At 55.6% G+C, this 25932-nt stretch overlaps 2 protein-coding genes across 3 annotated transcripts; one reads left to right on the top strand and one right to left on the bottom strand.

Annotated features, from left to right (window-relative positions):
- Positions 1–942: 942 nt before the first annotated feature.
- CRBN (cereblon) lies at positions 943–14442 on the top strand. Its single transcript, XM_087824681.1, is given in 12 exon segments — positions 943–981; positions 983–1001; positions 3387–3499; positions 4066–4268; positions 4907–5056; positions 7288–7447; positions 9081–9143; positions 10170–10254; positions 10867–10982; positions 11325–11389; positions 12325–12456; positions 13485–14442. Coding segments are annotated over 12 exon segments (1296 nt in total). The 5' UTR covers positions 943–972; the 3' UTR covers positions 13666–14442.
- A 918-nt stretch (positions 14443–15360) lies between these two features.
- Positions 15361–24701, bottom strand: TRNT1 (tRNA nucleotidyl transferase 1). Of its 2 annotated transcripts, XM_087824679.1 has the most exons (8): positions 24561–24701; positions 23895–24018; positions 22960–23153; positions 20799–20937; positions 19629–19755; positions 17483–17676; positions 16380–16633; positions 15361–16224 (listed from the first exon to the last, which is right to left on the bottom strand). In XM_087824679.1, the coding sequence occupies exons 2-8, from the start codon at positions 24016–24018 to the stop codon at positions 15976–15978; spliced, it is 1281 nt and encodes a 426-aa protein (XP_087680805.1). In that variant the 5' UTR covers positions 24561–24701; the 3' UTR covers positions 15361–15975. The 2 variants fall into 2 exon arrangements, with proteins under 2 accessions (XP_087680805.1, XP_087680806.1); XM_087824680.1 differs by lacking the exon at positions 24561–24701 and having other exon boundaries at positions 23895–24050.
- Positions 24702–25932: the final 1231 nt, after the last annotated feature.

The raw sequence follows: 25932 nt of genomic DNA, 5'->3' as shown, positions 1-25932 counted from the left end.
AGGGGAAGGGGAGAGGGGAGAGGGGAGGGGGAGGGGGGAGAAGGGGGAGGGGCGCTTCTGCGGGGGAGGGCTGCTGCTCTTCGCAGCCCGACTCGTCCCTCGCGGGGCCCAGCTGGGCCGCTGTCATCAGCAAGAGTGGCGCCCGAGTCCCGGGACGACAAGGCCCCGCCGCCCGGGCTTGGAGCCGACCCCGCAGCCTGGCGATCGCGCCGCGAACTGGACCCCGGGCGGCCGGCTCTGGGCGGCGGCGCCCCTGCTGAGGACGCGCGGGGCGCGGGGCCCGGCCCCTCGGGGCTCCCACTCGGGGGTTTTGATCGGTCACAGGGACACCGAGCCCCGACCTACCCACCCCGCGCGCGGCCGGGGGCGGGGGCGCAGCGCAGTCCCCCAAGCGCACCCGCGGGTCAGCGCCCTGAGCGGCGCGGCCCCTCCCTCCCACGCGCGGCGCCTGTTTCGGTAAAAGCTGTTTCCGCGGAAGGACCCCAGGAAGCTGCCGTCCAGCATCCAGATGAGACGCCCCCCGGGGCACGGCCACGCGCGGGCGCCCTGAGCAGCCGGCTGCCGGCGGTCCCGGCCCCTGGCTGCCGAGGGGTACCTGTCACCCTTGGGAGACGTGTGGCACCGGGTGAAAACGGCGCAAGTTAGCTGAGCGCTAAGGCAGCCGCCCGGGGGCGACGGGGCAGCTCCCCGGCCTTCCCTTTAGGGACTGGCGCTCAGAGCGGGGGGGCCAGGGCCCCGAGCCTCCGTCTCCCGGGCGAGGGCTCTGCAGGCGCGGCGGGCGCGAGGTCCCGGGGGACGGGGACAGCGTGGGACCCCGCCCCGCCCGGCCCTGCCCCGCCCCGCCGCGGGGGCCGCCAGGGGCGCTGTGGCGCAGGCCGCGGCCGCGCGTGCGCGGAGGCGCCCGCCCGCCCGCAGGCCGCGCGGGTAAACAGACATGCGGGCGAGGGCGGCCCGCAGGACGCGGCGCACGACATGGGCAACCCACCTGCCGCTGCTGCCCGGTAACGGCCGCGCCGGGCGCGTCGTGTGGGGGCCCGCGGGCTGCGCGCGGGGCCGGGGCGGGCGGGCGCCGGGCGGGCCGGGGGGGCCCCAGGGCGGGCGGGGCGCGGGGCCGGGCCCGGCCGGCAGCCCCCGGCGCCCTCCCCGCGGGGTGACTCCGGCGCCCCGAGCGCGCAGGGCCCCGCGAGCCCCGCGCCGCTGTCACCGCCCCGCGCGCCCGGGCGGCCCCGGCCCGCGTCTCCATCGTGCGGCCTGCGCTGCGGGGGGCGCGCGACGGGCCCGGGCGGCCTGGCTCCGGCGGGGGGCGGGGGCGGGGGCAGGGCGGCGCCCGGCCGGCGGGCTCCTCGCAGCGGGCCCGGGCCCGGGAGGCCGGGGCGCGCCCGGCGGGCCTCCGGGGCGCGGCTGTGAGGGGCGGGGGCCGGGAGCGGAGGCCGCGGGCCGGGGTTTCTGCGCGGGACACAATGGCGGGAGCGGGGTCGCCCGGACGGCGGTGCCCGGGGCTCGGCGGGGTGCGGGGCCCTGAGGGCTGAGCCGGCCGGCGGCCCGGGGCGGGCGGGGGCCGGAGGGGCCGGAGGGGCGGGGGCAGCCGCCGGGAGGACCGTGGCAGTCAGACCGAGCCGCGGGCGGTGGAACCGGCCCCGCCCGCCCCGGGCCGCGGCTGTGAGCGTCCACCTGGCCCAGGCGACGGGGCGGCTCCCGGTCGGGCTCCGGCCGGGCGCGGGCTCGTCAGCGGCTCTCTCATCGTGGATGCTTCTCTCTCCCTCCCTCTCTCTGAAATCAATAAGGACGTATTTAATAAAATAAAATATAAAAACACGGCCCAGCCTTTGGGCTGTTAGACCCCCGGCGGAGCTCGTGCGGCTCCCCGCGCGCCCAGTGGGAGTCGTGCCGCCCGGACCGTGAATTCAGGGAATTGGATCCGGAGGGCTTTTATTTTCGGTTGATATTTTTCTTTCTCGCTCGGTGAAACGTCTGTGTTCTTAGGAAAAATTTGTGCTGGTGGGAAGTGTTAGACCACTGACCGTTCGACTGGATGGGGAATAATTTTGTTCCCTTGGAAGAGGCCTTGTACCTGGGGATTCATAGGAGTTCATGGAGGCCCGGGGCAGTCACTGCCTGAAGGGCATTTGTATTTTCTCGCCAGGGGGCCGGCTGACAGTAGCTTGGTTTAAATGATGATGCACACAAAGGGTATTCTTTTGTGATGACATTGTAGCTACTTAGAAGATTATTTGGGGCATCGAGAAATACATGAAATATGATGTGAACAATGATTCAGTCCGGCCCGGTTTGGCTCAGTGCTTTGAATGCCATCCAGCGGACTGAGGGTCTGGGTTCGATTTTGGCCAAGGGCTCGTACCTTGGTTGCAGACTCAGTCCCAGACCCTGGTCAGGCTGGTGATGTGTCTCTCTTTCATGGCAGTGTTTCTCTCCCTCCCCCCCTTTTTTCTCTCCCCCCCCATTACCTCTCTCCCCCCTACTCCCTCTCCCCCCACTTTCTCTCCCTCTCCCCCCACTCTCTCCCCTCACTCTCTCCCTTCACTGTCTCCCCTCACTGTCTCTCCCCCCCCTCTGTCTCCCCCCACTCTCTCCCTCCCCCCACTCTCTCTCTCCCCCCCACTCTGTCTCTCTCTCCCTCCCACTCTACCCCCCCCCACTCTTTCTCTCTCCCCCTTCCACTCTTTCTGAAAAACAATGGAAAAAAATATCCTCAGGTGAAGACTACAGTAAAAAAAGACTCACTAAGTGTTTATGGTTTTTTCTAGGCCAGTCTGGGTTGCTCAGCTGGCACTTTTGACATTTGGGGGTGGAGACTTCTTTGTTGCGGGGGACTGTCCCCTGGCTTGTTTAGCAGCATCCTGGCCATGCCATTCGATGCTGGCAGGACTCCCCTAGTCCTGACAACCAAAAACACTTCCAGACATTCCCCACATCCACTGAGGGGCAAAATCCCCTCTGGTGGAGCACCCCTGCTGTAGGGTAGGAGAGTCTACCCGGAGCTGGCATGGAAAGGACAGATCCCATCTGACAGAATGGCACCTATTTAGTGCAGCTTTTTCTAACTTTCATACCTATTGTTAGTAACACCAGGTTTTAAAATAGATCAGCTTAGTTTTCATAATGTAAAAATTGTGTGGAGAAAGCTTTCTGAGACATTCCTTTAAAAATACGTTTTATGTTTCACGCAAACTTTAAGTTTAAAATTCCAAAGCAAAAATCATGAAAATGTTTGCAGACTTTCGTTTTCAAATAGTGCAGTGACAGCAGGGGAAATGATGTCACTGCTGAGAGCATCTCTCTCCCAGGGCCCAGAGCTCTGGGCGGGGGCTGTGCCTTGGGCAGGGAGCGCAGATCGGCGTGGTCACCCGCAGTTGCTTCTTCTGCAGCTGAGAACGAGGGGGAAGATGAAACAGAGATGGAAGTTGAAGACCAGGACAGCAGAGAAGCCAAGAAACCAAACATCATCAATTTTGACACCAGCCTGCCCACATCGCACACGGTATGTAGTTTGGTGACAGGCCTGATGGCCAGTAAACGTACACGTGTAGCTGCAGGTGAGCTTCGCTGTGCACTGCCTTGCGCCCCAGCCTGGGCAGGGACGTGGGCTGTTTGCCGAGAGCCCCACTCACTGGGATTTCCCAGCAGCTTCATGCTACATCCTGGGGCAATTCCTTCAGGGATTGTCACCCTTTTGTGTCTCTGCTGGTCGCGCAGGCTCTAAATTACTACTTACTTTCTGCACACTGGGCAGCGGGGCACAGTCTGACCTACTGACCCCTCACGCTGTCACTTGTGATGTTTGGACACAGAGATGTTTCTTAGCCAAAATAAAGTATTTTGAAGTAAAAAATTGGTCTTGAATTTGCATGTGAGATCCTTATAAAATATTAGAAACTCTCCTTCTGAGGGTCAGCGTTGGACTTCCGTGTGGGATGCTGACACGCCAAGTTCTTTATTACTTAAGCACGTCTGTGCCCGCTGTTTACATTCCTTCCGTCCGGTTTGCTCTCGCGTCTGTTGTGTGCGCCATGGCACCCGCGTGACGACTCTGCGTCTGTGCCGCAGTACCTGGGGGCCGACATGGAGGAGTTCCACGGCAGGACGCTGCACGACGACCACAGCTGCCAGGTGATCCCGGTGCTGCCGCAGGTGGTGATGATCCTCATTCCGGGGCAGACGCTGCCTCTGCAGCTCTTCAGCCCTCAGGAGGTCAGCATGGTGCGGAACTTAATTCAGAAAGACAGGACCTTCGCGGTTCTGGCCTACAGGTAAGCACTCGTGCGGGGTCCTGGCTTAACTCTTCTCACCCGTGTGGTCGCTGCACGTTCAGGCCAGGAGCTCAGTGAGGATGTGAGGGAAACAGTTTTGTTGAAAAGATTGAAAGTTGGGGTGTTTTGTTATCATTATGTCTAACCAGACGTTTACCTTCACACACAGTCGAACTTTATGGTATTTGGAAGTTTTTGATCATTAATATTTAATGAAAAACGTTTCTAGGAACTTAATTTTAAGACCTGTCTGTATTTAAAGAGAAAGAGGAAAGCTGAAGCTGAATGCAGGTGCCCTGTGGCCGCTGTAGGAAGTGGGGGGCAGGGACAGGAAGCGAGAATGTACTAATAAGCCCTCAGCAGGAATGAGGGGCTGGAGGAAATGAGGGTTTGCTTGGGAAGGGGAACCTTTAGCCCTGGGTCACTTTCAGTGTCTGGAGTCTGTCCTTTCCTAAAAGGCCTCTGGTTGTACTTTGTGAGGCCGCCGCCTGTGTCTAAATTCCTCTGCGTAATATTGAAATAGCTTTGCGGTGAGGGTCGATTACTGTGTATTGTTTTCCACATGCATTGCTTTTGTCAACTCTGCACATTTAAAAATTAAACGTTCAAAACTGTTTCCTTTTGAAACGTCCTTGAAGTAATGCCCAGGAGAGGGAAGCGCAGTTTGGAACCACAGCGGAGATCTACGCCTACCGGGAGGAGCAGGACTTTGGGATCGAGGTGGTGAAAGTGAAAGCGGTTGGAAGACAGAGGTTCAAAGTCCTGGAGCTGAGGACGCAGTCGGATGGGTGAGAGCTGCTGTCACTTAAAGCCATCACTTAAAGCTGTGCAAATGTCTCTCAGTGACATGGGTTCTTGTGGTTTCTCATTCCCCTGACCTTCCACACTTGGTAACTTTTTTTTTTTTTTTTTTAATATATTGTCTTCAGAGAGGGAGAGAAACATCAGTGATGAGAGTCATTGATCTGCTGCCTCCTGCACACACACACACCCCCCCCACTGGGGATGGAGCTCACAACTCGGGCATGTGACGTAGGTCGATGTTCATCGGCTGAGCCACGCCCGGCCCGGTCACACTTGGTAACTTTTAACTAGTTGTTCTCTTTCCCTGGGAACTTTAGCCTGGTGGTTTCTAAAATTGCTGGGTGTCCAGTTATCTAGGATGTTTGTAAAACTGGAGAAGCCTGAGAGCCGGCCTCATGCCCATTCCTGGGAGTGAGGAGCCTGGAGCAGCTGTAGCCCCTCCCCTAGGATCTCCAGGGACTCAGGTCCTTGCAGGTGTGAGAGCAGTGGGCAGACCCAGAGGGCAGCTTCACTGGGGCGTGGCTTCTGGGTTGAAGGCCTCTCTGCAGTGAGAGGGTGGGAGCTCAGAGGCTCACAGGCTCTGTGTTCATGGGACACCATGTTTGCGGGTCCTGTGATCCGCGAGAGCCACTCTGGTTCCCACTGTGCTGTCGGAAAGCTGTAGGGACCACATGCATTCGTGTGTCTCTGTGGCTTTCACATCACCCACAGGGCATTGCGTGCACAGTACTTGGTCCATCTGCGCCTTCTAATGTGGAGGGATTCTGAGTATCCGCCTTGGCAGTTACTTGGGCAGCTCTCACAGAGTCTCTTCAAAAGTTCAGGGAACACTAAGCTCATTTTTAAAAGCCAGTTCGCCTGACTTTATCCTTTAAAAAAAAGCGTTTATCTTGATCGTTGCCTGTCATAGGACATCAGCCTGTCCCTCGGCAGATGAGCTGCTTGAGGACAGTGGCTGAGACTCTACCTCCTACACTTAGGACCAGAAGGTTCACCGGAGTGGATGACAGTGTGTCCCCGAGGGCCCTGCACTCCAATAAGTGCAGGCTGCCTCGTCACTGCGTTGCGCCAACAGCTCCCTTTTTAAAGTGCTTCCCAGCCTCATGCTTATAAAACACTTACTAGTGAACACTGTTCCAGGAACCGCATGGAAAACGGACGGGAAAGGGTGTTTCTGAGGCTGTGTCAGTATCTGACTTTCGATTGTGGGAAAACCATTTGAACAGCAGGTGGCAGCAGACGGTTAACTCTGAGAGCAGGTCGAGGAACTTCCCCCTGACCAGTGAGGACCAGCAGCCAGCCAGGGCTGGGCAGGACTGCACGGGGCACGTCCTCCCCAGTGGCCACAGACCCGCTGCCGAGACGCCGGCGAGGGCGCGGCTGTGTTCAGTGAGGACACTGGTTGATACGGAGACACGTAGAACCTGAGTGCAGTTGGCGAGGCTGCGGCTGCATGTGCTGCTCGGCCTTGGCCTGCCTGTGCCTCGTCCTAGCTCGGAATGCACTGGGGTCCCCACATCTCAGAAAACGGCTTGTGGGTACAGCCTTCCTGTCAGCATTGCTCACAACGGGGTTCACAGGGTATCCTCAGGTGGCATCGTGGAAGTGATGTTCACTGTCATAGAGTTTAGTGGTTTCTAAGTGAAAAACATCATGTGTATTTTACTTCTTTGCATATTGAAGTTAAACATTTGAGAATGAGAAAAATGCACACAGAAGTCAAGGCTGCAAGTCACCCTGCAAGTTCTTCCTTTACCTCATCCCTGGAAATGGGCTCTTCTTTTTCTCTCTCTTGCTCCTCAGGTTAGAGGATCGGGAGGGAAAGGGTTAGGGGCAGGCAGCTTGGGGAGATGGGGAGATGGGATGGCGGGTGTCCCAGAAACTAATTTGCAAGTTTAGGATACACAATAGTAGTTCGTTATGTGTTGATTTTTTAAACTGTTTATATATTTATCTGAAATGTAAGAAATTTCCTCTCCATTCCATAGTGAGACGGGAAATCCATTCCTGAGGCTCTCTTTGGTTTTAACTTCAGTACGATTTATGAATTGTAGTATTTTTGAAAAACTTTTGTATCTTAAGATCAGAATTTGCTAAATGTGTTTTAAAAAGGAAACTTTGAAAATCTTAGTATTTAAAATTAGCCTCATGTTTAGAAACTTCAGTTTGAGTTAGTTGACCTTACACGGGACCCCTGTCTGGCTCTTGCCCTCAGAATCCAGCAGGCGAAGGTGCAGATCCTGCCCGAGTGCGTGCTGCCTTCCACCATGTCCGCAGTGCAGCTCGAGTCCCTCAACAAGTGCCGGATGGTCCCCGCCAAGCCTGGCTCCCAGGAGGACCGCTCCTCGCTCAAGTGGTGGCAGAAGTACCAGAAGGTGCGGGACTGAGTGTGTGTCTTCCTGTCTGGAAGAAAGCAACACAGACGGCTCAGGGTGCATCTCCACGCCTGTGGCCGCCCCTCGACCGCGCTCTGAAGTGTGTCTATAGCAGGAGAAAGGTGCCCGGACAGGAAGCGTTCTCGCAGTGCTGACTCGGTTCTGTGTCAGCAGCTCGATTTAATTCCGCAAGATCCTCTCATTGAACTGTAATCAGGTCAGACGTTTGGCTCCAGCCTTCAGCACAGGGCCTTGGAGAAAGGAGAGTCTGGGTGGTGCAGAGCAAGTCTGACCTCCTCCGGGCTCTGAGAGCTTTTCGCCTGTCTTTGTACAACACAGTTGACATCCCAGAACTTGGCATGAGACCAGGTGCTCTGTGACAGGGAGGCCCGTTTGGCATTGATTCTTGAGTCTGTCCTTTTGGCTAAACCATTTCTTCTCTTAGAAAAAAAGCAGATGAAGCCTGTTTCACTCATTTGTGAGATGCGTCAGTTTTAAGTAGGGAGTAGTAGGGTGTGTGCCTTCTGCTTACAGCAAAGGGTTCCTAGATTCTGAGTCTGGAATAAATTGGTTTTTGAGATGCATCTCTTACAAATACGGAAGGACGTTTCCATTGTAAGCTGGTAAATCCTGCTCTGGTTGCCCCTTATTCTGTCCAGTAGAGTGGTGAGGGTTGGTTTGGGTGTAAATTAGTGTTTATTCGTGAAGCGTCTCTGCAGGTCAGCGTGCACCGAGTTCTGTTCCTTGGTCAAACTCGCCCCGTCTCGGACAGGACTCCATGCCGCTGGCTGAGGGAGGGGTGGAGTGGGCATCGGGCTCAGGACTGGTTCCCGGAGATGCACTGGCCTGTGATTCTCTCTCACTCCCCAGTGTGTCTAAGACTCCGCATATCCTGGAGAACACTCCTCTCTCCATGTTTCCTTGGTTTTTACAGTGTGTTCTTCTAGATGAACTTCCAATTATGTTTCTTCATTCCAGCCTCATAGCTATTGTGTTGAATGTGTACTTTGCGGACTGACACCTTCATTGAGTCTTCCCATCAAACACTGAAATTCTACAGGAATTTAAGTGTAATTCATACTTTTATATGGACTTAGGCATGCTCCCTTTCCGATTCCAAAGTACAACTGGGAGAGACACATAATGGTTTCCCCTTTCTCTGGGATTTGTGACGTGGGGACGCGATCAGGCCGTCTGTGTGTCACCGTTGTTTCAGAGTTGCCTCACCTTTCACGGCAGCCTCTGTGGTGGCTCAGTTGACAGCCCCTTAAAGCTTTCACACACAGTTTGGACTGTGTTTTCACTGTGGCTACTGGACAAGGGCTTATTAGTTTATAAAGACAAATGGCGGCCATGGAAGTGGGACACTTGGTTGCTCTTCTTATTTTCACTAGTTGTTCTCAGTATTGAAATGTTAATATTTGAGCTTTTTCAAAAGAATCAAGATTCTAGTTGCAACATGAGTGTAAAGGCTATAAAAACATGACTGTCAGACTATGGATCATCTACAGTGCTTTTCTTTTTGAAATTGGAACATCTTTTCCTGGGCCCAAATCGTTTTCCCAGTGCAGCTTTCTCCCTAAGAATCTTTGTTGTGGGATCACTTTACTAAGTGGCTTTTTCCTGTTTTCAGAGAAAGTTTCACTGTGCGAATCTGACCTCGTGGCCTCGCTGGCTGTACTCCCTGTACGACGCTGTGAGTAACTCGCCTTCCACTCTTAGTTTCTAGGTTCAGCCCGTCACAGGTTAGGGGCCGTTAGAAGAAAACACAGGCTCCCACTCTCAGTGGTGTTTCACGTTCAAGTCTGGTGCCATTTGCTGCATTTGTGGAGAACAGGCCGGAGTCAGACTCCTGGGGAGGCTCTGCCTGTAACGTGTAGAAGTTTTGGTTTCCCCAGTTCCTTATGCCTCGTAACTTCAGGACCAGATAGGGAGATGTTCTCAGGTTTATCAAGCATTTGAAATTTTGTTGAGTCATGTGGTAGTTACACTTAGAAAATTAATCCTTTATCCGTGTTTTGGACTTTCCTATACAAATATATTAACATGTATCTCCTGGTGCCTCGTCAGTGGCACATCCACAAGTGTTTTTGCTTAAGTTTTAATACCCGGCATCCCCAGATCGTGCAGAACTTACTAAGAGATGGGCTGTTGGGACAGTTAGAAGAATCTGGGTTTTTAGACATAGACTGTTCAGTCCTGACGTCTGTCCTTTTCTCTGTGCTTTGGGGCAAATCACTGAGTGTCTATAGTGGTGGCTGCTGCATGAAGTAACATTCAGTACGTGTCGCTTGTCCCCTGTGGGGGTCCCGAGTCCTGGGGAACCAAACCAAGGAGGTCCTGAGCACTTAGCACATGCACAGCCCTGAGGGAGCCTGCGATTCATGACAAATACCCAATAGACGGGGCTTTTTGCGCACACTTGTGAGAAAATGATGAGCTCTCCTATGTGGTAAGAGTGCGTGCAGACCACGGGCCTCAATCCCGGAGGGAGGCAGAAAACGCTTCCTGGGAAGGAGAGGAGCCCGGCGCCTGGCAGCCAAGGGCAGGGCACACCCGCGGGGCCCAGCTGGCGCTGGGATCGTCTCCCCATGAGAACCTGAAACTCAGAGTCTACTAGTGAGATTTCAGTAGCTGCTAATGTGTTCGTTTTATTAGAGCTGAAGAGATGACAGTAACTAAGTCTGGGAACCTCACTGTGGCTGCTTTTGTTTTCAACAAGGAAACATTAATGGACAGAATCAAGAAGCAGCTGCGTGAGTGGGACGAAAACCTGAAGGACGAATCCCTTCCTTCGAATCCAATAGGTACGAAGCATTTCCTGCTGGTGGAGATGCCGCCCTGACAGGAACGGTTTTGTTTTCTGTTGAACAAAACCAAACAGTTTTTTTTTAATCTAGTATTTTTATTAGTTTTGAAAAGTACACACATTTCTTTTGCTTTCACCAGTTTTAAAAAACTGTTATGTTTGGTTAGGTGGCCTAGCAGAGCCCCACGTTCTTGGACACCCCATGCTCCGCAGGGTTTTCCTAAGGGGTTCACTTTGCGGTCATGGGCACATCAGACTTCCTGAGGGCCGTCACCTGCCCTGCCCTGTGAGGGGGCTTTAAAGAAAGGTGACCCCGCGGAGGACTTGTACCCATCAGCTCTGTGTCTCTGTTAGGTGCTACTTAGCTGCTTTTCTGGTCTCTTAGCAATAAAGAACTCCTAACGTGAGATTTTGTGATTAATTTCTAAGCAGGCACTTACAAAATAGGCATTGGTCAGGTTACGTTAGAACTCCTGAGAGCGCATGCCTGGCAGCTGGCCTCCTTTAATGCTGTGATTGTGTGAGACGGGGTCTTTGGGAACCCAGTAGAGGGCATTTCAGGACACTTCTTCCTAAGTTTAAAGCTCAGAAAACCCACCGCGTCTTGAAGACTTTTCTTACAGAGTCGCTGCTTGTCTTCCCATTGATGACGCACTGAGGATTCAGCTCCTGAAGATCGGCAGTGCCGTCCAGCGGCTTCGCTGTGAGCTGGACATCATGAACAAGGTGAGCGAGTGAGGCCGGCGTCCCGCAGTCAGGCTGGGGTGGCTCAGGGGCACCCAAGGCCTCATCTTCCTGCAGTGGAAAAACTGGGAATGAAAGGACACTGCAGTTTTCATCGGGGTCATAGGCAGAGCCCGAGTTGTCTGCCTCCCTCAGCTGTAGGTGCCTGTCCATCAGCCTCACTGAAGCTTTGTGAACGCGTGTGGTCTGTGCATCAGCCACTGGTTTAGCCAAGTCGGTAGTTAAAAGGGAGCATGTGCACCTTAGAGAGGGTTTGGTGACCTGTGCAATCAGGTCATTACATGAGTGTGAGTTTCCCCACTGATCTCCTCTTACATTTTTTAGTGTACGTCTCTGTGCTGTAAACAGTGTCAAGAAACAGAAATCACCACCAAAAATGAAATATTCAGGTGAGATGTATTATGTTTATTTTACTTATTTTTTAACTATATTGGTTTCAGAGAGAGGGAGAGGGAGAGAGAGATGGAAACATCAGTGATGAGAGAGTCATCATGGATCGGCTGCCTCCTGCACGCCCCTACTGGGGATCGAGCCCACAACCCGGGCATGTGCCCCGACCCGGAGTGGAACCGTCATCTCCTGGATCCTAGGTTGATGCTCAACCGCTGAGCTACGCCCAGCTGGCTATATTACATTTTTAATAAACCTCTGAGTACGTTTTCCCAGCTCGTCACAGAATTATTGTGGAGACATTTCTGCTCTCCATACGTTTCCTCCTCTGGTTACACAGCTGTGAAACCCGAGGGGGCCGGAGACCTCAGGGCGGGGCTCCTGCAGCCACAGCTCAGGGACTGAGCACCACATAGCAGAACTGGACATTCCTTGTCCCCAGCCCTTGCTGACCTTTGTTATAGAGTATCTTAGGGACCTACCGTGATGCCTCAGGCAGTACAGTCTAGTTAAATGTTAAGTTTTGCTCATTCAGACGTGCTTCTGAGCCGGGCCCGCTGCTGTGTGACCCAGAGTGTGAACACCGTGTTACAAGGGATTCCTAATTATAAGACAGAACTGCGGTGTGCAGAGATGGGGCTGCCCCGGGGTGAGGGGCACGTCCTCCCCACTCCAGACGAGGCTGGGTTGTATTTCACACCACAGGTCTGCAGGAGGGTTGAAGAAACTAGTGCTCGTTTCCCTCTGGTCAGCACAGGAACATTCAGACAGCACTGGGCGGGCTGCCAGTCTTGTCACCTAAGGGTCTAAAATTATGTGAAACTGAAAGGTCAGAAACCAGAGTGCTCATAACCTTGTTTCTTGGTCAACTTGTAAAAACTATTTGACTCAGGCTTTTCCTGTGCTGACCGACCCTCTGCTTGTTCTGTTGTAGTTTGTCCCTGTGCGGGCCCATGGCCGCCTATGTGAACCCCCATGGGTACGTGCATGAGACGCTGACCGTGTACAAGGCCTCCAACCTGAACCTGATCGGCCGGCCGTCCACACAGCACAGCTGGTTTCCTGGGTAATGTCCTGCAGATTTTTTTTGGCCTTAATTGGGCAGAAAAAGATTCCTAAGCAGCAAGGCTGGAATTATAGCCCAAAATAGGGGAATGAATGAATGCTCTTCATGTCAGCAGTGGCTGGCCATCGGCTCACTGAGAGCAGAGCTGGGGAGAAAGAATGGCCATGCAGCTACCCGAGGGCCCCCTGTGCAGTAAGCCCCGCCTTTTTGCCGGGTCCTGTCACCCAATGTGAGCCTGGGACCAGCAGCCCCACCAGGGAGCCCGGGCGAGCCCCTCAGCCACATCCTCAAGAACCCTATTATTTGCCTTTTCTGCCAAATTGTGGGTCAGCCCTTTTTTAAAAAAGACGAAACGAGCTGAGCAAGAATGAGAAGTTTCACCGCTGTTCTGAACCACGTCAGCTGGCTTGTCCAGTCTTACTTGACACTTTCTAGCCCAAGAACTAAAACTAGAATTACCCTGTTAACATAAATGCTAAATGTGGGCAAAGGAGGGAAATGGGTACAGTCCATGGTTTGGTTTAGTTTCCTTAGGAGCCGAAGTGCCACAGCTTGTTTCTGACACACCACCCTGGTTTAGACGCTGGTTCTTCAGGTGGTTTCAGTCTCTTGTGGGAAATAGCTTCTCCCCCGCCCGGCCCCACAGTGCATCCCCCGGGGCTGCTGCAGGCGTCATCTCAGGTGTGGTCTCCCTCCCAGCCCCGCCCTCCCGCTTGGTATCAGGCTTCCTTTGTCCAGGGCCCACTGGTTCCTCTTCCTGGTCCAGGGTCTCCATAGGGCCTCCTCATAGCCTGCTGCACTGGGTCCCTTTTTCCTGCCAGCTTTCTTCACGGCCTAGCTTTTGCGTCATACATAGGAATTGAAAACGTACAAATCGGGAAACCTTTCCATGGGATTTGGTTCAGGAACTGTGTAGATCAAAGCTCAGTGGGTTGGTTTGTGGCTGAGATCTGGCTTCTTAACAGGCTACATTATAAACTTGAGGCACAGCCACGTTCCCTCAGCTGACACCTTTCCTTGAATTGCAGGTTTGCCTGGACAGTCGCCCAGTGTAAGGTCTGTGCGAGCCACATCGGATGGAAATTCACAGCCACCAAAAAAGACATGCTACCTCAGATATTCTGGGGTCTGACGCGATCTGCTCTGCTGCCCACGATTCCAGACACCGAGGACGAGATCAGCCCTGACAAAGTCGTGCTGTGCTTGTAGATATGGTAGGGATCCAGTTAGTTAACGAGCTGGTGTTCCAAGGCCAGGTCTGCTCTGGGAATCCTGCTGCTGATGCAAACCCAGTACAAAGCCACGTCACAGGGACGGTTGCTGCCTCTTAGCCACGTGGTTTTGAAGGTTTGGACTAAACTACACCATTGAAGGGGTGAGAAAACAGCCTGACGACTTGGTTTCAGGAACACCTTGTGCAGCTCGGTGCTGGATCCTGTGGGAGCCGGTGTCTGGTAGCAGGTCACTGATGGGACAGGACGACGTCTCTGAGAGTGAGAAGACTGCCTCCTGCACAGAGCACGTGTGACGAGAGGCTGGCCTTTGGAGGCCTTGGTGCAGAGCACGCCTGTGTCCGCACTCCTGGGGGCCGCGGTGCCGCAGCCAGGCTCCAGGCTCCAGTATGTTCCCGTCTGAGGGCAAGGCCATGGATAGCATTCTAAAGCCCATTTAAAAGGCTCTGTACTTATTTGTAAATTCTGAAAATATTTGTTAAAATACTCAGTTTGAGCCCCAAATGGTTTTCATTGTCTTATGTGTGTTAGTTAAAAAAACCCCTAGTATTCTGTGTACTTGCTCAGTGTTCATTTGAACTAGGACACTGGTTATTCTGCTCCAAGTATAATTGGAACCTAAACTAAGGAGCAGAGACGCCAAAGTATGTCCCCCCTAGCAGAGGCCAGAAGTGAGATACTGTCCTTTCAGGCTGTTTTGTTCAGTGTAAACTGAAGAAAATCTGTAAGTAAACGTTAAGAGCAAAACTATAAACTGTTCCTTGTTTTAGTGATGTAAATACCTGCTCACGCAGGCGACTCAGCTGTGAGAAACGACTGAGACGAGCTCGCTGGGCCGGAGCCCCCGCCTCTGGGCTCATTCGTTTTGTACGTTTGCGGGTCTCCCGGCATCTCCCGCTGTGTGACTAACTGGTTTTGCCCGTCCTTCCCCGCTTTACGTAATTCACTGGGAAAAGCTCAGCCAATGGGGTAAAACACATGAGGCCAAAACAGACTATTTTGTCTTTCACAAAATGTGTGCCGGTGCAGCTGCCAAGAGCAAACACAGCCACCCAGGAAGGTGCGGTGGTTTAGCACATGCCCCCTCCTTCCAGACGCCGCAGCTCTTACTTCCCAAGCTTCCGCCCCCACGAATAACCCCAGGGTTCTGAGCGTGAGGACTAGAACGTGCTCTGAATGGACCCAGCTCTGCTCAGCAGCACCACACCCCACCTGAGGGTAAACCAGTGAGGGCTGAGGGCAGGACACAGCTGTCCCACCTGCCCCCGAAGCTGTCATCCCAGAACGTTCCATACTCTTTACTGACACTTGCAAATAAAACTGTCTAATAAGTAAACACTTGCATCTAATACTGTTAGTGCTTTATCCCTGAACACCAGGCCTCCGAAGGAGCGACGTCTGCATGCTTCCCCCCGGAGCAGTTCTGTGAGGTTGGGTCCCGCTGTGCAGTCACTGGCACTCGAGCATCTCGGGCCCTTTCTAACCCTGTCACTGGCCTGAGGGTGGCTCTGAGCTCCCTTTCTCACAGATGCTGTTACACTCTGTGCTCACCCCTCCTCCTCGCTGGGCTTTCACAGAAACACGGCCACTGGCCAGCACGGAGATGCTCTGACCGGGAGGAAAATCCGTTCTGCTCCAGTACAGCAGCTGAAATACACTCGGGTGCTGCCCACTGAAAGCGTTCAGGGCTCACATCCTCGGGGAGGAACCGTAGAGGCCGGACCCTGACATTTACTGAAGGCAGCACGTCCTTTACTGGGGCATCACTACACGGAAACGCAGCAGCGTCTTGGGGAATGGATGCCAGCCCCGTGGGCACAGCTGGTCTCATAGTTTATAGGATATTTTGTGCAAATTGGTCACCTCTTTTCAAACACAAGTTTATTCTGGAATTCAGGAAGAACTAGCGCTTACCATAGACAAGTGTGTAATGTGACCCAGGCTTTCAACTGCAGACACCAGGACACATTTCCCTCTAAACAGACTGATCTTTTCAAGATTAACTTTAGGGCTGCCCTACGCAGACACGTGAAAGCCGAGACAGGCGACGCATGGCCAGGCCCAGGGTCCTTTCCTCAGCGGGAGCCGTTCCCGGAGGACGAGGGTCAGTGGTCAGGGCAGAGGCGGGAGCTGCAGTTGGGTGCCTGACACCATCGAGTCCAGAGTGTAGAAGACCTGAGTCCTCCGGAGAGCTCCCCTCGGCGGCGGCCCCTTGGGGCCCGAGTCCCAGACCTCGGGGAGGGAGGAAACAGGCCTTACTGGAGCCCTGCGCCCAGGCCACCCGCGCTCAGTCCCTCTTCATGTGACTCAGCAGCTCGTCCTTCTGCATCCGGTAGCCACTCCTCTTCCACTCCTCTCGCAGCTGCTGCAGCAGCGCCCCGATTTCCTTCCCGGAGGAGACGCCCGCTTTCCGGAGGTCGTGGCCACTCACAGGGAACGCCGGCACCGACCACTGCTGCAGGGCCCCCAGGGCGCCGGGCTGGCCCTGGTACTTGAGCAGCTCCCAGACGCGGGCGGGGGCGTCGGGCTCCCTGGACTGAGACAGCAGACAGGGCCACCGCGTTAGGAAGTTAGACACGTGCGCAGTGGGGAATTTGCAGTTACGATACACGCAGTTCACACAACGCCCCAGGGTCTGTCAGCGTTACTGCGAGCGGGACGCGTGGTCGGACCCGCCTGGCGCATACTCACATCTATGATGAAGTCCTGATAGGGCTTCAGGGGCTCTGAACTGTCGGTGGCTTTAACTAGGTCCTTCCTATATTTGACCAGAAACAAGCCAAGGTTCTTCTCCTCCTTTGACATCTTCAGCCTCAGGTCCAGCCTGGTGACGTCGTCCTGCACTTTCAACAAGGAAGCCAAGAGTGTCATCGGCTTTGGTGACAATCCTTCCACGTTTCTACTGACTCTGTCAAATTCTTCCAAACTGGCATTAGCAGGCAGACCTGTGGGGACAGCAGCTTCTCATTAGTTTTCGCAGTGGACAGGTTTAACGAACACCCGCGTGCTCAGCCACCCATGTCTGCTGGGCAGGAGCCTGTCGCCAGGACTCTGTCCAGCCTGGTGTCCCCTCCTCCACCCCTGGGCCCAGTGACACAGCTGCGGACCTCACCCCTCCTGCACAAACAAGGGGAGCTCAAGCGTGTGTACCCATTAACCAGCTGCAGCAGAACAGGGCAGTGGTCAGTCTCGGACACACTCCAACTGCAAACTCCTGACCACTCACTACATACAGCCACAGAAGAGCCACCCCTCCAGCCCGGGCGGGTGGCCCAGATGGAGTGTCGTCCTGTACACCAAGAGGGCACAAGTTCAGTTCCCGTCTGTATGTGAGATATGCCCACGTTTCTCGACACGAGGTACACACTAGGTGACCCACTATTACTAAAGGTTAATTATGACATTTACTGAACGTTTTCTACGTCTGTCACTCTTCTGCACACGTGTGAACTCATCGAATCAGCCCTCCTCACAAAGATGCTGTCCCTTTCTTTCCCGTTTTTAGATTTGGAAACTAGCAATCAAGGAACTAACCCATGTCCCAGAGCTGACAAGTGGCAAAGCCGCCTCAGACCCAGGGCCAGCCGTGGAGCCACCTTGTACACTGGCCAACAGGGTCTCTGAGTTGTCCCCCAGCTGCGACAAAACTGTCCACCCTGCCCCATCCTCAGTTTATTTTAAAACATCCCGTTTCTCCTTGGAGGGTTCTCCCACTGAAATGCACGCATCTCCCGCATGGAGCGCTGCACCCGACGTTTCATCCGCGAAGGCAGGTGCTTGGCGACCGGCCTCACCTATGTGAGGGGCCACCCCGAGGTCGTAGATGAGGTGGATCAAGTGGTTCACGTGATTTCCGACGAGGATCTTCTTCAGTTCCACCCAAATCCGCTCTCCTGATATGCCAGCCAGGCCTTTGGCATTTTCTGCAATTGCTTCCAAAGTCTCAGGATCATGGTCACCAGGCTTGTCAACAATCCTCCCATAAAACCTACGAAACAAAGCTCGCGGGGTGTATTACCTCTGTGCTGGGACATCAACCAGGAAAGTCTGCTTTTCAGCCTCCTGGTGCCACCCCACACCTGCTTCATCACAGACACAATCAGCCAGGGCTGGCGGTGCCCTGGGAACCCTGCGGCCAGTTCACCTCGTTTTCCCTAGACGAGAAAACCCGAAAGCCATGAAATAGAAGTAACTTCTTAACACTGGCAAAAACCAGGCCGCCCGCCTCACTTTCACTCCCGTCGCTGACGCTGAGAAGGGCCAGTGCGTGCAGTTCCCAAGTGGTGCTTTCGAGGGACGAATAAAAAAGGCATCTTGTACAGGCACCCAAACAGGACTGCGTGCCAACCGGACATGCCAGCCTCGATAGCCGCCTGTCTGCCACATCGGGCTCTGACTGAGTTTCCATGGGGCAGGCCTCGTCGCGGACGCTGGAGTCTATGTCAAAGAATCTCAGAACTACCTTAAAGTCACACGTTCAGTTCATTATTATCTAAATTAAGTGACTATGGCTAAGGCTCAGTCTATGTTCTAGTCTCTATAAAAAGAGGCTATTTGCAAGTAGTCGTTACAAGAATAGCATTAATTAAAAAATAGAGACTACAATGGAATATTCTGCGTCATCTCAACCAGTGGACACTGGCATCACTGGACATAAACTCGCCAGGGAGCACAGTTGATGAAAAGGTCCGAGTTCAGAGTTTAAGGCCTTGCTACCCACAAAGCCACCCAACTGCACGTCCTGCTCGCCAGGTTCACCCGGGAGGTTTCCCAGGAGCCTAAGCTAAGCCCCAAGGGGCTTTCGCTCACACTGTGTCAGAGCACCTGGCCGTGGAGGGCCGCTGGAGGCACTCTGATATCCGTGCAGTGATCAGGGCAGGAAATAATAAAGTGGACATTTAGAAAAACGACTTAAAGCTGGATTCTACAAAAGATAATCACAGGATGGAGTCAAGGGCATACTTTGGGAATGAAATTTCTAACGTCACACAGCAGTGCCCTTATCTTCGGGAAACACCTTCCAAGACCCCAATAGATGCCCGAAACTGCAGACAGTACTGAACCCTGTACATACATAAATGTCTGTGACACAGTTTAATTGATAAACTACCCACAGAAAGAGGTAACAACAACCAGTAATAGAACAGTCATGGCGGCTGGTGTGGCTCAGTGGTCGAGGGCCATCCCATGTACCAGGAGGCTGCAGGTTTGATTCCCGGTCAGGGCACATGCCTTGGTTTTGAGCTCCATCCCCAGTATGAGGCATGCAGGAGGCAGCTGATCAATGACTCTCTTTCATCAATGTTTCTCTCTCTCTCCCCTTCTCCCTTTCTCTGAAATCAATAAAAAAAATTTAAATAAAAAAATTAACAATATGCTGTAATAAAAGTTATGTGAATGGTCTGATAACTGACTTGATAAGCGAGACTAAGGTCGGGGAGCGATGCAGCCTGTAGACGCTGGATGGAAGGATGAGTCAGGTCCCGAGTGGGACAGAGCAGGACAGGATGAGATTTCATCACACTACGCAGAACAGTGAGTTTATTTATTAAGTATATCTTTATTGATTTCAGAGAGAGGAAGGGAGAGGGAGAGAGAGCGATAGAAACATCCATGATGGGAGAGGCATTGATCAGCAGCAGCCCACAACCCGGGCCTGTGCCCTGACTGGGAACAGAGCCCCGACCTCCTGGATCCACGAGGGCAACAGTGCGCAATTTAAAAAAGCCTACAGGTTGCTGCTTTCGGGAGTTTCCCGTTGAACATCTTCAGTGTGGCTAACGCAGGGCTGAACCTGCGGGGGGGGGTCCCTCGTCTGCTCCGTCTCCACTGGAGACAGACACTGGGATGTCACCACTCTGTACACTGACCTGCTCTGTGTGTCACAGGATCAGACTGTGCTCTGGAAATAACCATATTGTTAATTTTTAAAAGTCTTACCTGAAATATCTTAAAATTCTAAGGTAATCTTCCTGTATCCTTGTGTTAGCATGTCCAACAAATCTCACTTTCTTATTTTTTAAATCTTCGTAACCATTAAAGTAGTCGTATAAAGTGCCGTCAAAGCCTGGCCATTGGGAGAGAGGGAGGAGAGCGCCTGTTAGCAAGAGCCGGACGGGAAGCTGGTGCACCTCTTACAGAGGAACTTCGCTCAGCCGTCTACAGGAATAAAACTGGCCACCTGCGATGCGGGTGGACACCGAGGGCTCTGGGCTACGTAAAATACGTCAGGCAGAGACACAAACACCGTATGATCTCATTTATATGTGGAGCCTAAGAAACAACAAAACCAAGCGCACAGAGGACGGACTGGTGGTCACCACGGGGTGGGGTGGGCGAGATGGGTAACGGGGGGTCAAAAGGTACCTCCCTGAGCTGTTTTGGGTCCTATGGTATTTTGATACGAATCACAAATTTAAAAGATTCCAGATTTTAAAACAAAATTTTTTTTTTAAAAAGTAGGTTAATAAAAACAAAAGTCTGGTTGCAAAGTAACAAATGTGGCCCATCTGTCTCGACGTTCTCCCTTCACGAAGAGACTCCCTGCTGAGTGTGGAGGTACTGAGGGCTTTTTTCAAAAAAGATCAGAGTTTGTAGGAAAAAACTCAGGATCTGATAAAAGCAAAACTAAGAGGAACAACGTAACCAGAAACCAGAACTAGGAATGATTCGTCCGTAAGGCCTGAGAAAGGCCTGGAGGGAAAGACTGACCGAGGCGTGAGAAGCTGGCGCATACTTTGTTTTGCTTTGAATTATCAGCTTTTAAAACACGACGAGTGAAAATGAGGAAGCTGAGGAAGGGGGCGGGTAAGAGCGTGACCTGGAGCCAGGCCGCTGACGGGACGCCGGGCACTGATCTAAGGACTAAGTGATTAACTCCTGCTCCACACAGTGACCCTAAAGGGGGCCACGCGAACGCCTCACTTCACAGCTAGGGTGGGACGGGGTCCGAGCCTGAACCCAGGGATCTGGGGTCCAGTCACCCTGTAACCACCACGCACACCGTCTCTAAGGCAGCCCTGCGAGCCGCAGAACATTCCGGAACGCAGGGCTCTGCTGACCGGAAGGCATTCGGATGGACGGAGTGAAAACACTTCACCTCTGCGTTACCTAGAAACATGGAGTTGATGGTGAGGTCTCTGCGCTCGGCGTCCTTCTGCCAGTCCGTCGTGAATGCCACCTCCGCGTGCCGTCCGTCCGTGGTGACATCAATCCGCAATGTGGTGATCTCAAAATTCTCTTTGTGCAGCTGTTATTAAACACATTTTTAAAAAATTTGTTTTTAGCATCACTGGATGGGGTGACAACAAGGTTAAGTCCTGACAGGCAGACCCTCTTTCTTTTCAAAGTCAACTCGTGCACATGCACCTGAAACAGAAAGTCACAATATTCAAAGACGGACCCAAAAATATTTTCTTAAAAAGATGAATCTGACCTACAGAGATGGCCACTTAGCCAAGGGATGGGGCAGAAGGGAGCAGCGTACTGATTCTTCCGCTTCAAACCGGGCTCCTCTCTGGAAGACTCTAATAGCTCCAGTGTGCAGTGTGCAGAGAGCTGTCAGCTTACAGAATGTTCACCCGAGCAAACGACCGACAGAGGAAGAAGTGTGAGCACAGCGGGCGGCCCCTTCACCGCTGGCCATCGAGGAGCGTACAAGGCCCTCCGTCCACCTTGGCTGGAGGGACCGTCTGCAGCAGTGAGAAGTCGAGTAGCTTCGTGACAGCGACGTGAGCTGAGCCATGAAGACTCCGTAGGATCCGTGCACACGAATGAGGAGAGATGACCAAAGGCAGAGCGCGAGGGGCGGGTGGAAGAGAGGGTGCCCCTGACACAGCACACCCCACAGGCAGGGCGAGCAGCGGGGAGCACACGCCGCAGGCGGGCTGAACGGCGAAAGGTCGGAGTCTGGAATTTCTTCACAGGGACTGAAAGCCACCAGTGACCCCTGGGAGTCTGTTCTAGAACCTCTGGACCTCACACACATTCTCCTCTAGAAACAAGCTAGTCCTCACTCCAGAATCCCGGGACCCAGGAATCTAAGGCACAGGCAAGAGGTGAGGAAAAGGTTTGGAATATGAAGACTGTTTGAGAATCGCTGTAAACACCAGGCTCCAAAAATGTTATAAAAACGAGACAGCAAAACTTGCAAACAGGATAGAAAGATATGAGATCAGGTTAAGGCTTCTCACGGGAAGCAAAGGAAAAGACAATATAAAACAGAGGAGACAAAGGGTAAAACTAGACCAGTCCCCGTGGTCCACGTCCAGCACCACCGGGGTTTCCGAGGAGAAGACACTTAACAAGGGGCGAGGTCAGGACGATTCAGGAGCCAACTCGGTGCCCTGCAGTCAACAGGAAACAAATACAAAGGCGGCCCATCAGCTCAGAATTAAAAACACCAGTGAGAAAAAGACCACGAGCTTCCAAAAGGAAACGCCCTCAGGTGTCACGAGGGAGAAGCCCGCCCGGGCCGAGGCTTCTGCAGCACCAGAGAAGCCTTCAGTTCCGAGTGAGGCCTCCTGGCTCCAGGTCCACAGCCACAAAACCATCAGACCAGAGTGAGGGAAAAGCAGCCTGCTTCAGGTCTCAGGCCATCAAACAAGGGTGTCAACAAGTAAGAGCACCCAGGCATCCAGGAACAGGCCCTGGAAGCAGGGAGAAGAGGTTTGGGAGCTGGCGCAGGGGAGCCGGGGAGGCAGTGTGACAGCCCAGGAACCAATCGGGCGCACACACTGAAAGTGACGTCTGCGACGTCCAAGAAAAACGCTGTGAACTGCAAGGAAGACAAAGCCACGCGGCACCAGAAATGCGGTCAGAGCAGGCCCGCGACGTGGCCATGCAGAGGACTTAACCCAGAGCACCCGGGGCCACAGGCCACAGGGGACACCGGGACACTGACGTAAGCCAGCACCAGGGGCCACAGGGGGACACCAGGGTGCTGACAACCCAGCACCTGGGACGACTCACTGAGAAGCCGCTGCAGTGGGGGTGGGGGGAGGTGACATCACTTCCCTAGCAGGACGCCCGTCAACAGATCCCACCTCAAAACGGGTGAATCAACATGAAACAAACCCCACGGCACAGAAAGGTGTTCCCTGATATGTGCGAGTAACAGGCAAGTGCTGTGAAAATTAGCTGAAAGGAGCGGTAGGAAGGGGAGAGAGGGCGGACTTTCACCAGCTTTCACTATTTGCTAGATTTTTTACCAGGAGAACGTAAGCTGTGACGTTAGGAAGGGGCAGTGCAGTGGCTGTCACACGTCCCTCACCCTGGCCGTGACGGTCCCGTGCTTCTCCCCCTTGTTGTTGATCATGCGGACACCAGCCGCCTGGAACATGCCCTTCATCTGCTCGGGGGTGGCCGTGGTGGCGAAGTCCACGTCCTGCGGCTTCTCCCCGTTGAGCAGGTCGCGCACGGCACCACCCGCGATCCGCAGCTCATGGTTTTCTTTGACAAACAATTCTGATGAGAGAGACATTTTCATCTCCATGTGTTTGTCTGAAGGAGCCCTGGGGACGTGGTTTCCCAGCTGTGAGAGCCACAGAGGTCCCTGCCCCGGCGTCTCCTGTGGACGTGGAGGACAAGCCCACAGGGAGGAAGGGAGGCCCCGGGAATGCCTCCCCCAGAGCCTCAGGGGGCCTCTCCTGCTGGTGCAGTTCTGGGAGCTTAGCGGGAGCTGCATCTTTATGCCTCCTGGTCCGTGAGAGGTGCCTGTCTGTCTCCCCTCCGGGCAGAGCCCTGTCTCACCCGCGCACAAGCCTGGCTCGTGCCTGCACCTGCTGTGTCCTAGCTTAATAAAAGGGGCTTCACTGGAAAGCGTATTTTTAAAAAAGGATTCTCCCTTTGAGACAGGATAGGTGGCAGAGCAACTGTAATAGGTAAAAACTACAGCTGTCAGGGAGGAACCCCCCAGACCTAAGGCTCAGAGCCGGCAGAAGACGGGGATCCAGGGAGGTGGCTGGTTTCACCCCGCGGGACCCCAGCTGGACAGGGCACCGGAGCCACGGGGACCGGCCAGGGGACGCCCACGAGGGGTCTTCCGAGGGGCTTCACCCCGTTCCCTGAAAAACCCTCAATTTCCTCCCCGCACCGAGCGCCCCCCCCGGGACTAAATGAGCCTGGGGGGGGGGGACCCCGGGGAGGGGCTGCTGCCGCCCGGCTCCGGCCTCCCCCCGCCCGGGCGCCCGACGCCGGCGGCCTCACCCGCGAGGCTCCTCAGTCCGTCGGTGAAAAGCGCCTGGAACTCCGGGGACCGAACCTTCATGGTGCACAGGAGGCGCCGCCAGGCCCCGCGGCTCAGCGCCCAGCGCGGCGGGCGCCTCAGCATCTGCGGGACAAACGCCCGGCGCGGGGCGGTCAGGGCCGGGGCAGGGGCCAGGGTCAGGGTCAGGGGCCGGGGCGGGCCTGGAGCGAGGCGGGGAGGCGGGCGCCGCGGGCTCCACCCGCCCCCAGGGGCTCCGGCTCGGCTCCGACGGGGGAGGGAGGGGCCCGGCCCCCAGGCCCGGGGCTGACTCGGGCGCTTGGTCTCCCGGGGCCCCGGCGCCGTCGGCCTCGCTCCCGCCCGACGTCCTGGCCCCGGACCCGCTTCCTCGCCCCCAGGGCCCGGCCCCGCCCCCCCCCGCCAGGTGGGCCCCGCGGGGGCCCCGCGCGAACGGCCGAGCGCCGCTCCTTTCGGGGAAGCAGGTGTCGGAACAGCCGCGCCCCGCGCCCGCCCGAGAGGCTCCGCGGGACCCTGGGCGCCCGGCCGCGCGGGCCGAAGACGCTCGAGGCGCCCGGCAGGCTCCGGCGCCCGGGCCCCCAGGGCGGACGCGCCCCCCGCCCGCCTGCCCCCCGCCCGCCTGCCCCCGGGCGCGCGGCCCCGGCGCTCACCAGCCTGGCCGCCCAGTTGCCTCAAGCGTACTTCCGGGCGGCGGCCGTCGTGACGTCACTCGCGAGCGCCGGCCGGCGGCCAATGGGAAGCGCCGGAAGAGCCTGGGCGGGGCCCTGGTTCCGAGGCCGGCGCGCGCCCCCTGGGGGACCCGCGGGACCCGCGCGGCCTCCGTCTCCACGGCGCCTCCGCGCACCTCTCGCTCGCCCCCAGGCGGCCAGCCGCGCACCTGCACCGCGCCGGGCGGCCCCGAGCCTCCCCCGGCGGCGACTGCGCCCGCCCTCGGTGCCCGCCCTCGGTGCCCGCCCTCGGTGCCCGCCGCGCTGCTGCCCCGGGCGCGTGGCCGTCCCGCACCCCGCGCCGCGCGCCCGGGAGAGCGCGGCTGGAACCCGCAGGGTCGGAGACGCGGGCTCCGGGCCGGGCCGCGCGCCCAGGAGGCGCCCAGGAGGCGCGCGCCCCGCCCCCGCGGGTCTCGGGCTCCCGGGGGCGCGCGGGGCCCCCGCCTCCGGGTCCGCGGGCCTGGGCGGCGGCCCGAGGGCCGAGCGCGCGCCTCTGCGCCCCGCTGTGTCCGAAGCCGGGCCCCCAACCCCACCCCCCGCCCGAGAAGCTCCGCCAGCGCGCTTGGCACGAAGCGAGGCCCCGCCGCGGGACGCCGGCGTCCCCGGGCTTCAGCGCGGCCTTTCCCACGTGACCCTAAGTCACCCCCTTCTTTACAGCCGCCCCGGCCCTGCGCGGGGTCCCCGTCCCGGGGCCCAGGCCCCGAGAGGCCGCGACCCGCTCCCGCGCTGCCGCGGGGACGGCGAGGATCCCGCGCGACCCCCGAGCGCGGCGGGGCCCCGGGCCCCCCAACCCCCGCGACCGCGGAAACCGGGCCCCGCGGGGCGGAGGGACCTTCGCGCGGCTTCACACGGCCAGGCTGAGGTCGCAGGCGGAACGGGCGCGTTAAAAAAAAAAATACAGCTTATTAGAACTGAAACACGATGAAATTGGAAAATCCAAACAGCCCTTTACCACCAAAGAAACTGAACTTTGTTCAAAGTTCCCACAAAGATAATTCCAGACCCAGGTGGTTTCAGTGGTCAAATTTATCAGCCGCTTAAGGAGGAAACAACGCGGATCTTGCACAATTTTTGTTGAGAAGGGAGAAGCGGGAACACACATTTTCTCTCCTTTGAGGTCAGCACAGCACTGATTACAGCCCTGAAATAAGTATTATTTAAAAATGGTCCCATCAGTGTTCCCACCGACACAGAAACCAACGTCTTTAGTCAAATAGCAGCAAATGGGATCCAGAAGTTGGGTTCATGGAGCTGAGTTCACCCCACGAATGAAGACGGACTTAACCTCTGAGAGCCAACCAGTGTGTGTGTCGTA

Source organism: Miniopterus natalensis, chromosome 15 (assembly GCF_054644295.1).
Source record: "Miniopterus natalensis isolate mMinNat1 chromosome 15, mMinNat1.hap1, whole genome shotgun sequence".
NCBI lineage: Eukaryota > Metazoa > Chordata > Mammalia > Chiroptera > Miniopteridae > Miniopterus > Miniopterus natalensis.
The sequence above is the reverse complement of the archived record's forward strand: the minus strand, read 5'-3'. Positions and strand labels throughout refer to the sequence as shown.